Source organism: Microchirus variegatus, assembly GCF_963457635.1.
Source record: "Microchirus variegatus genome assembly, chromosome: 5".
NCBI classification, from domain to species: Eukaryota; Metazoa; Chordata; class Actinopteri; order Pleuronectiformes; family Soleidae; genus Microchirus; species Microchirus variegatus.
The window spans coordinates 23269494-23281569 of record NC_139806.1 but is presented as its reverse complement, the minus strand read 5'-3'; the positions used below and the strand labels follow the sequence as shown (position 1 = coordinate 23281569).

Sequence of the window (12076 nt, the reverse complement as noted above, 5' to 3'; positions counted from 1 at the left end):
ACACTCTGAGGTATAAAACACATGCAAACGCACACCTGGTTCCCTCATCAAAAAATTAATTTACATCATGGTTTTTCAATGTGCAAATTGTCCTCTTTTAAATGAAGTACTACCATGGAGTGGTCAGTCCACGGGTGAACTCCATCTGAGGATTATTGACCAATAATGGTCAGGGAATGTCAGGGAACAATAAGAAAGTGCAGTAGCCTCCACATACCAGAAAGTTCTTCTTAGGTTTGTGTAGGAAGACGGTGCTTCACTAAGTTTGGTCTGTTCAGGCTGCTGCATTGTGCATAGTGAAGCATGTGATTTTCTATTTCTATCTGTCCGGTATCCAATCAAGTGAGTTTGATCAATCGGCCGATCGGACCAATATTGAGTATCCTACTCATAACCCTATGTTCCTATCCTTTATTATGCTCTTCACACAAAACTAATAGTCCCACGTGGGAAACGGTACAAGGTAGAATGCCTTATTTCTGCAAATACCACCAGAGCATCCACAAATATTAAATCACATCCTTGACAGGGAGTTGAGGATCAGCCTACAAAATACATGATGCACCAAGAAGCCGATGCACCAATGAAGTAGCATTCTCAGCAAATAAGTTGCAGTTGAATGTGCATGAGGTGAGCGACACAGGTGCCGTGCCCAACCAGGGCCCTTAGCTCAGACCTAGGCTGTGGCCTAGAATCCAGAGTGTGTCATGTGTTTGATTTTCTCATATTTGACCGCCTTCTATGAAGTTTGGCACCAGAGAAACAAGAGTGTGTGGGTAAGAGCGGAGGGCTCTGAAAGGTAAAATAAACTCACCTCCTAAATAGAGAGAACGCAGAACCTTCCCCATCTATATTTGACTAAGTTGTCTTTATTTTCAGGCTCCCATGGACCTCTGACCCATGCCAAGGGAAATCCAAAACAAACCACGGGACTACTACTGCCACTTTACTCTAAATACAGAACACCATAGGAAATCCTGAAATAGCCATTTGCACTTCTCATGGTGCCCATTTTAGGCAAGTCAATCTCAGACTGTGATATGATAAGGCTATATCCTTTCCAACATGAGGTCCTGTGTACACAGATGTCCATGTATACAGGAAAAAAAGATGATAATCTAGAGCCCTTTTGAAGACAAGATGCTTTGGAATCTTTGAATTATCTTGAATGACGCTATGTAAACTTGCCTCGTTGTCTTTGCAATGTAGACGACAAGTGAAGTAGTCAGACCGCTATGAACCAACACATCACAGAAAATGAACAATCACACAGTAGCAGCCTTTAGCTGGTGGTAAACAGGTTCAGGTTTGAGAGAGACATCGAAACAGCTTGCAAAAGCCAAAACAACACATTTCCCCTTAAAATCACAGCTTCAAAATCCTTTTAATGGCTCACCGACTCTGCACTTAAACCTCAGGCCTTGCTTTTCCTCAGTGGCGAGTGGTTACCAACACTGTGAGAAGTGCGAAAGTTAAAGCTTAAATTGACAATTTGTGGGCTTAAACTTCTTATTATGATGTTCAAAGTTGTTGCATGGTGTAATGTGATAGAAAAACAAAACCATCTACATGTTTATAGGTGCCAAGTAAGCCTCGCATGATATTATCTAGGCCACCAGGATGGACTTTTCACAAACTCGATTTACAGCACAAAGAAACTGCTTCATTCCATGACCAAAAAAAAACAAAAAAACTGCAGAGAATAGCATTTATTCAGTGTATTTTGGGGATTGCAACAGGGTTCTTTTTCACCCATTACACAACACTTGCTCTGAAGAAAAGTACCATTGTTATGACTCCTACATCTCCTCTTGTTGTTTTTTCCTCTATAATGGCGGTCGGCAAGTCAAACTGCCAGGATAAGGTCCCGGCAAGTTCAACAGTAATAGTTTAAGACAGGCAATCAGACATCTTGCCGAGTTTGAGTATAGATATGGGGGAGAAAGTCAATTTATTGGCCTTGTATGTATGACTCCACCTCCGTAGGTGGCGCTGTGTCTCTCTAGAAGCTACTGCATATTGAGTCAGTTTCCTGTTGGTCAACAATTTGTATCACATATTAGAGAATACATGTCTCTTTTGGTTGCTGGGTCGTCCAAAGGAAGACGCCATAGCCGTATGATTTCCAGCAACAATAATCAGACTATGAATCATTGCATTATCCAGTTGTTAGTCTGACTAAGATAAGCTCGTTTTTAGTTGGACGAACACAAAAACTAAGACTAAAATCTGACTATTAACATGCATGTAAACACAGTGACAGCACTCATAGATGACATTGCTGTCACATTTTACTATTTCAACCATAACATCATGCAATCCCATTGTTGTCCTTACTCTCTCCTGATTCTTTCTGAGTAATAAACAATACAAGATGCCCCTGCATCCACCCAGAGGCTGACGATGACTAACACTTCAAGAAAAAGGAGGCATATTAGACTGTTACGTTTCAACTTTGTTCTTCCTGCCAGTATATCTGGTAGGATTTCAACTTTCCATGCTTTCATCACTTCTGTGTGAACAGAGAAATGCTGATCCATTAGCCGAACCCAACATGTGGATTTCCTGGAAACACACGAGTTGAGCACATCTGTTCCATTACTGCTTTACAGCAGATCATTTAAATACAGTGCGTGAAGTGTTGATAAAATGTCTTAATCTGATAAGTATGTGGTGTGAACTGTGCTGCGCGTAACATGTGTTAAATAATGATTACAGTTAGGCTGCTGTGATGTATTGTGGACACCTTATGTTGAATAAACCGGTACACAAGCTCACTAACTGCCACTTACTTAACCATAATAGATAGATAACAGATAGAGTATAATCGCAGACGGTCTGTCTGACAATGAGTTCAGTGTTGCAGCTCAGTGGAAGCCCTGTCAAAGAGGTTATGGAGTACAAATCTGCCTGTGATCCAGGTGATTTTTGTCCTCATGTAGAGCAGACTGACAGGATCTGATCTGCTCTACATGTGGGTGGTCGTCTGTCTCTCCGTCTCAGGCTGGGTTGACATAATCACACACTGCTCACATCAGACGGGTCATAATTTACATTTATGGCTTGACTAAGCGTTAGATAATTGTATTTACGAATTTATTTTTCATCTGTAAGCAAACAAATTAAAGTATTCCTCTGTAATACTGGAACAGTTGAATGTCTCGAGGTTTTTTCATCTAAATGGTTGTATTATGAATGAATAAAAAACATGTATGCTCATAAGCTCATAATTGCTCATGATGACACACATGGAGGATACTGATGTATGTTTTGGGCTTTTTTTTCCAGCCCACAAACACACCACACTTGCATCTCTGTTACCTAAGGCTGGATGATAATGACTACATGTGAGACAAATATACAGTATTTTCCCATACCAATACAATTGATGATGCTGGCAGTTTAATGACCATGAGTACACTCTTAGAAATAAGGGTTCTTCTACAACCATTTGCTTCTGAAAAACCCTTTCCTGAAGAAAGGGTTTGTCAAGGGTTCATAGTAACACTAAATGTTCCAGTAAGAACCATTTTTGATCCAGAGAACCTTTTAAAACCCCTTTCCTGAATAAAGGGTTTTAAAAGGGTTCTTGGTGGAACCCTCCAGATGAGGACAAGCCGAAGAACCTTATATGGTTCTACTTAGCACTTTTATTTCTAAGAGTGTATTGTGTAGAATAAGCCTGCTTTTTCATACTCTTATGGTGATTTGTGGTGTTTACTGTCCTGTTGGCACCAACCACAGATTTTGCAAACCAGCTCCATTTGCTAGGAAGGATAAAGAGAGTTAACTTCCATGTCCACCATCCCTTTTAATTGCCCTCTTTTTTACTTCCACTCTCTTTTGGAACTTCCCCCTTCTTCCCCAGCAACTCAAACTAGGTATGCACACAAAAATTAATGCTGGCCTTTTAAGTGAAACTGTACCCTGTGTGGGAAATGAATGTACTTCCCAAATTTCATGGCAATCCATCCAACAGACGTGGAGATATTTAACTCCGAACCAAAAACAACAACGTCATCCTCTTACACCATTAATGCTTCACAGCAAACCACCCAAAACATGCACCGGTGTCTTGAACTAAAGCAGTAGCATGGCTGCAGCTATCGAACGTTTGCTTGTTTTATCTGGTAAATCTATCTTGTGGCTTTTCTCTGTTTCATATCATTGTAAATGGAATTCTTTGAGTTTTAGACAGCTGGTCAGAACACATAAACAATGTCAAAACATCTATTTGGAATCGTAAACTCCTGCCAACGCTAATGTACTCCAGGTTGGTATCCAGCTGTTAAACCCTGGGATGTCCGTCATTAAAGTGAAATGTTATTTGGTTAATTTTCAGTTATAAACAGGGCAGCGCAATAGTACAGTGATTAGCTCGTGCCTTGCAGAAAGACACTCTATGCCATGTGTCTTTTCCATGATGGGTTTGTATAGGATTTAGGTGAGATACATGTGTCTCTGTACATTAAGCCTGTGGTAGGCTGCCAACTTAACCCTTTATGGAACGCACCAAGAAAAAAGCAAAGGAAAATTATTTATTTTGCATTATTTTATTTTATTTACTTATGATAACCATAATGACAATCATTGTATATATATATATTTTTTTTTTTTTTTTAATTAGACCCTACAGTATTTCAGATACAGGCCTCTACCAAACGGTTGAGACGTCTGTTCAAAATAAACCTGGTTTGCATAATTCATAAAGTCCAACATTCACAAGTCACATAGTGACTTAAAGTGTGGTCTACCAAATGGTTGAGTAGTACCTTAAAGGGTTAAAGTGAGTTATCCCTATTATATCACTTAGTCACACTTAAACCTGGCCAGAAAGCGTTTTAATTCATTTTCAAAAAAATTCGCTCTCTGTAATTTTTATAGTAATGCCCATAAAAATGATCATCCACTGGCAGAAACCCCAGTTTACAATTTAAAACCATTTTTCATGTCCACAAAACACCAGCCAAATTACGACGACCAACTGGGAAAATGCCTGTGCATACTGAAGAGCACTGAAAAGCATTTCTGCAATTCACCAAATTTTCAGGAGAAACATTTCTGCTGTGGAAAGGATTTGGACGGGGTCGGGTTGCCGCTGACGTTAGAATCCCTCTACATGTGGTAAAGTCTTCATATTGTTGCTGCTACAGCTATGGCTGTTTTAACACGGAGGAGAGAAATTTCCACTTGTCCACAGCACATTCCAGGACTGACACTGAACATCACACATCTCTTCTCTAAGCTGCCTATCCCTAGTCAGCAAGGATCTGTTGCAGACACGCGGACAGGTGACTGTACAATGGATTCTATGAAGAACCACCATGAAGAATTTCCCGGAATTTAAATTGTCTCCTTAATTATTTGTCAGAGAGGCTATAAAACACAAAACATTACAAGGAAACTGAAGAAGAGCTGGTGTCCAGGCCAACTCTTGGACTCCACTGTGTCAAGAGGGAAGAGTACTGCCACTGTGCTACAAGAGCGATTCACTTGACCTCACATGAATCAGCCTGCTTACTTTCACATGGGCATACCAAAGAAAACAGCTGGAGAGGCTACATCTGTGTCATAAACTCCTCTGCACTGCAAACCTCTACAGTGTGATTACCGTAAGACGAACCACAACCACGCAATTCAGAGTTAGTACCTTGCATATGACTTATTCTTAGCAGCGAGTGTGCTGGCAGACACAGATGAATATAAAGCACTGCTTAAAATCCATGTATCTCAGCTCTTCCTTTTATAATCCAAACGTAAAAACACTCATCTAAACCAGTTAGTCTGGACCATTTAAAATAAATACACAAAATGGCACAGTAATGTGAGTTTTAATGTCCATTTTGCTTGGAGCCCCCAACTTTCTTGAAACGGCCCTGTTCTTGACTAATATAGGCTTAATATCATCCTGATGCTACGTACAGAATAGGACTGAACGATTTTGAATAAATATCCAATTTGCGATTATTCACATAGAGGAAATGCAATTGCGACGATGACAATGATTGGCAATATCGTCGGGAACGTCCGAGGGTCATTTGGACACCATTACTGTGATATTTGTGCAGATCTGTGAGAAAGTCAGTAGAATAACATCTAAGATCTAAATTATATTTTGACACACATTTTGGCCTTAAAGGTGCATTATGTAATAAATCTAAAGCAACTGGCCATAAAATCCTCCTAATATGTCACAGAGACTCAGGAATAATGTTCATATAACATACTGAACTCACCAACAACAACAGTACAGACAAAATATTTGCATTAAAAAAAATATTTTGCAGACTGCAAATCATGTTCATGTTTTGGCATGTGGCGCCACCTACTGCCGTCTACCAATCATTGCAGTCAGTAGAGTCTCAGCCGCCGAGCAACCACGGGTTGCCAGTTATGTCAGAAAAAGAAACCTAAAAGACCTCATTATTTTTATAGGCTACTAATTGCAGTAGCCTATATTGCGATCTCAATAAAATTTTGATTAATTGTTCAGCCCTAATTCAGAATATGGCGAAAACTGAGACAAAGTTACTGGGCATGGAAACGAAGACAGGAATAACTCGGACGCCGATGTTTATGGGAGAAGTCAGTGAGAAGCTGAAGCTCACTCACTCCAGCCTCTCTTCGTCTTATTATCTCATTCTCTAAAGTGAGCGGGTTTGAGGAAAACGAAGCAGTGAAAGTCGGTTCTGGGCCGGAGACTGATGTCGACCGCCAGACTCCTTGTTTCACCACAGCTGATCTGATAGAGCACATAGAGGCTCCACTCACCAGACTCAACCAGAGCCTGGAGCAGGAAAGTATAGAACTGACAAGTACATTTATTTGCTATCCAATGAGCCATTCCTCACCAATTAAAATGTAACAGGGCAACATTTTCCAGCACCTCACCTTATCTTAACCACACATTTATTTGAGAAGTTCATACCCACTTGAGTCAAGATAAACTGGTGGATATCAGGAAATTCTGTCTTGTGTAGTTTTTAATGTGTGCAAGACTCGGCTTGAAAGAGATAAACTTATAAGTAAACATAATCGCTGCTGATTTGCTGCTACACTTTGTATTTATGACGGTTTAAACAGCAGTGATACAGTTACAGGATGCCGACTCGTGTACTGTACTCAAACACTGTGCACTTTTCGTGACAAGGTGTTTTTTTAATGCATTCGAAACACACATTATGAAATGCGTTTAGTGCCCCTTAGCAAGGCATAGAGCCATAGAAAATAATTTAAATTAAATTTAGGACTATACTATACTTGTAAAGGCGCAAAAAAAGCACTATCAAATACAATATCGATCCCATTGCATGGTTATAACATTGCCCTTTTTTTTTTTACATTTAAATGTTATAGCTTCCAAGAATATGTCTGAAATGTAGCTGAACTGATTTAATAGTCAGTGCAGTATGATACCAGTGTGATCTAATAAGGATTATCTTAGCCTATACTTCTCATACTGCGTGAGATGTATAAATGATGCCCAAAAAAACAGCCATTAAAGGTCACTCCACCTGTGCAGGGGCTCTGTAGAGGAAAAACCCTGAAGTAGAGACATGTTTTGAGTTAATCTCAGCAGCTATGTTATCCCGTCATAAATAAACAGCATTGTGTTCAACAGCCTCGTCCCGTGAGAATCTTAAAAAAGGTTGGGGCACGAACACAATTTACTGGTTCAGTTGTGATCCAATTATTTTTCAATACAGATTCGATTTTACACAACATGCATGTGAACACTCTCTGCCACACAATGCTCAGTGCATTTGTATTGTCAAAAAGTAGGGTTGATTGTGATATTACTGTCCACAAATATCAGATATATATCCAATCTAGGAACACATACTGTCACATCCAGGCCTGGCAACAGGATACAATGACTACAATGACAAAATTAAAATTAAGATTGACTAAAAATGGCTTTAGAAAGGCTAGTGATTCAAAGTGAAGGGCAAATGAATTGGAAGATAGACATATCACAGCACTAACTATCCTTCTGTATTTATAAATGACTTTGAGTTGACATTAGCAGATGGACGCTCATAAAAACAGATGTTTCATACACTCAATTTCAGGGCAAAAGCACAGCTCTGCATTCATTTAGTTGTCCTTAATAGTCTCACAATGATGCAGAAACGTTCGTGCCACTGGGCCCAGTCATATCAACGGAAATATTCAAATATGAGTCACTTCAGCCTGGCAATGTGAACGCAGTCCATGACTGTTGCTGGAATAACTGAAAATATGAAGGCTCCCCCCTGTGGCACGAAATGCAAAAAAAAAAAAAAAAGCTAGCATGACCTTAAAGTAGAACATGAACATTTTTTCCCTTTTCTAAATGTCGGGGTAAAAAAAATTCAGCCCAGCCTGTGATTAGACCAGTAAAATATCACAGTATTTCAAGGCAAAATACAGCATTGCTACTTTGAAACGCGGTATTGATATGGAAATGTAGCGTAGTGTTGCATTTCAGCCTCCAACCACTAGTTGGCACCACTATTGGCTATTTTTCAGTAGTTCCATTTGCGAGACAAAGAAAATTGTTTCAATTTTGAGGGGGGGGAATTATTTATGATCCAAATATGCAATGTATCACAATATTTTTTTTTTTTCGTCCAGTTTTATGTGTATCGTGCTTTTTATGTCTAGTTTTTAATGTTTTGTCTACATGTTTGCTGTGGTGGAACCAAAGACAAATTTTCACTTTGTTGACAATAAAGTATTCGTATTCGTATTCGTATATAATGTCACTACATAATGTAATACTGGCAATAATTTTGTGTATTGTTTTTGTGATATTGATCGTTTTTCTTAAATTTTCTTAAACAATTTGAGGAGGTTGGGGGGATCACGTTACTTATGATACCCAAATATATCCCAACGAGTATATATTATTGTCACTAGGGATTTGTATCATATACTTGCCAAGCTCCATGATGATCAATAATATTGTGTATTTTTTTCAAACAATACACAATATTTTTGAAACTTGTTTCAGACAATTTGTTTGTAATATTGACAGTTTCTCTTAAATTGGACAGTTTTGAGAGAGAAATCACCTCGCTGAAAATGTTTACATTTATCACGCTGTCACCGGGATCTACACGGTTTTTTAATCGCGGTGATCGATAATATCGTGTACCGTCAGCCATCCTTTACTCACCGACCCTGAAGCCCTGTCCGGTGAGCGTGTCTGCGCCCTGTCCGTTCTCGGCGATCAGTGTGGTGTTGTTGCCCTGCTCGCATGTGTCCTGACAGTGGCCCTTCAGGCAGATCCGCTTGCAGATGAGAGGAGCGATCACCACCTTGAAGCGCTCCCGAGTTGAGGAGCGCTCCACGCCGCGCACCAGCCTGTGGACGCTCAACCAGATGACGAGCAGATGGAGGCTCAGAGAGGGCATCATCCTGGCATCCTTCACTGCCCTCCACACAGACCCGGACGCATTCAACCACACGCCGAGGAGTTCAGCTCCAGCTCAAACGCGCCTGCTTTCTTTGGCTGACTTTTTTGACGTCTCATACGGTGTAAAGGGGAAAGCGCGTCCTCTCTCCGGTTTTCTCTCCCCCCAAAAAAAGTTACTTTCCTCGCGTACCTAAGTGATCCGTCACTAAAACCGAGCCGTTTGGCATCTTGTGTGAGTTTTCTTCTTCGTCCTTTGCTGTTGTTTCCAAAAGTTTCCCCCCTTTTGCTTTCGTGCTTCTTCCTTTTACTCGCCCGTTCCTTTGGAGAGTTGCAGGGAGTGCGTATGTGGGTTTGGGAAAGAAAGAAAGAAAGAAGGGAGGAGAGGGAGGAGAGGAGAAGGAGTGAGCCAACCCTCTTTGCAAAATCCTGGCAGCGGGCCAGCCAGGCGGTGCAGGAGCAAAAGCTTAAAGTGGTTTCCTTGTTGGTTATTTCTCCTAACATCCCTACCTCTCCCTTCTCCTCTGCTGCCCCCAGATTGACGCACACTCACACGGGAAATCAAATATTACTGTGCTCACATTTGTGCTTGATGACTTTATTGACTGTATTTTTTATCCAATCCGATTTTCATTGAGAAACAACAGAGATGGCCATGAAAAATAACAAAGACAATAAACACATTAAAAGACAGTAAAACAAGACAAAGAATAGAAAGTTGGGCCCATAAGTATAAACATGTGAGCTGAGTCTAGAGAGAATAACACTTCTGCACCTACTGTGGGCCGTGTTGTGTTTACAGCCTCAAGGCCGACACACATAATGTGGTGGAGGCGCCGACTGAAGCGCTGCTCATTCTCTTTTAAGTGTGTATAAATCAAACGCAGAGAGACTCTCCTCTTTGCACATTCTGTGGCAGTGGCGTGCAAAGACATTTGGAAGGGCAGGGGCAAAAAAATGAAAAGGGCACCTACTGTGCACCGCTGGGGCAGGAACCACTAAAACCCAATTTATACTCCTGTGTAAAGTGCTCTACGTAGGTGACGCTCTGCATCGACGGAGAGCCTGTCGGAGAGCATCTGCGTCGTCTCCGGCTGCACAAAAGTGTCCGTCACTCCGTCAAGGGACAACGGAGACGACAAGGGCTGCGATTGGTCCTCAGGACAGGCCGAGATAATGCTGCTCTGTGCCGGCTCACAGTGCACACCGATCGTCCACAGAGGCGGCGCTGATCACCGCCGACAACGTTGCTGCCAAACTATAAATACGTCATATCTTAATACACACAGCACATGTTTAGACTCTAAATGGCTCATTTCTCGCCTCAAATGATCTTAAAACTGCGTTCCGTGACACAGCAAATTGAGAAACGGCTACTGTTTCAATGTTATTCCACTGCAACAAAAACAACAACAGTCTTTCTCGGACATCATTGCTCACTGTAGCCAAAAGCACAACAAACTTGGGTAGTGACCCCTACTGATCAAGCGGGATATTGCAGTGTGTATCCGGCACCACGACAGAGAACTATAAAGGCTCAAGGGGTCTCTGTGCAGTTGGATAACCCATTACGCAGTCGGAGAAGTATAATGTGGCCTTAACCCCGCATTTCCACCGGCATCTCGGCCATGGGGGAAGAATACCATGTGGACCTCTATATGAATTTTGAATTTATGTATTCAGGATAGCCTATTGAGATGTATGGGGACACTAGTTTTAAATGAAAAAGGAACCACAGATTTATCACATCCTGAACATCACATCCTCCAACAGGTATACAGGGACATTCCTCTCATGTAGGGACACAGTAAGGAATGTTTATCACGGCACCCTTTTTGATTGGAAGGGCACAGGATATGAAGTTGCAATCTTACAGGACGCTGCATCACTTTTCTCCACTAGAAAGGCGCTCCTTTAGAAACAATACATTTTTTTTAAAGTTAAATTGTACTTTGCCTCAAAGGTATGGCAGCCATTAGGGCACTTCCTGCTATTTTACCACTCTAAAGGGGTGCTTTAGCTCGCAGCTATAGCTGAGAGGTCTCAAGATGAGGAAATGAACGGTGGCTGAACCAGTACTGTCGTTAAACCGGTGAAAATGTCACTTCTCTACGCGTAGTAACTAATACGACCAGATATTTCAATGACACATGGAAACATGACATGTAGTCAGAGATAACAATGAAATAAAGCTGTAGAATAAACCTCCTCCCTTGCTGTGCCTGTAGTTTGGGCTGTTTGACAAACAAAAAAGCACTTGGAGAGCGCAGACCTCCGCCAAGGCAGCTCAGTGCTTACAAAATACACCCTGCCGGAGTGCAGCGTGTACGGATCACGCCTAAAATGATATCAGTTGTTCCTGGTCCCACTGCAGACATTTCCTGAAAATTGGACCAAAATCTGTTGGTTGGTCAATAACAGACAGACAGACAACTTTTGCACACATTTCTGTCCGCTGTGAGTGAAACTGCAGCTTATATAGTCGGCAGAAAAGAACAGAAAAGAAAAATCTAATTTTACTCCTGTCAAACACCTGAGACTGCTGCCTAGGAAAAGTGAATGTGCCAATAAAAGTCTCCCGTGAGACTGCCAGCATCTGGGGTCACATATGGGCGAGCAGTGAAAGTGAGCAAGAGACAAAGAGGGTTGAGTCACTTCCTCCAAAAAAAAAAAAAACCC

At 41.2% G+C, this 12076-nt stretch overlaps 1 protein-coding gene across 4 annotated transcripts in view; it reads right to left on the bottom strand.

The window, feature by feature from the left end:
* Nucleotides 1-9720, bottom strand: part of ltbp3 (latent transforming growth factor beta binding protein 3) — a 38827-nt gene extending 29107 nt beyond the window's left edge. For all 4 annotated transcript variants that reach the window (XM_083890436.1, XM_083890439.1, XM_083890437.1 and 1 more), the window contains exon 1: nucleotides 9161-9720. In XM_083890436.1, coding sequence (XP_083746562.1) covers nucleotides 9161-9401 — 241 coding nt within the window. In that variant the 5' untranslated portion in view covers nucleotides 9402-9720. The remainder of the gene's footprint in view (nucleotides 1-9160) is intronic.
* Nucleotides 9721-12076: the final 2356 nt, after the last annotated feature.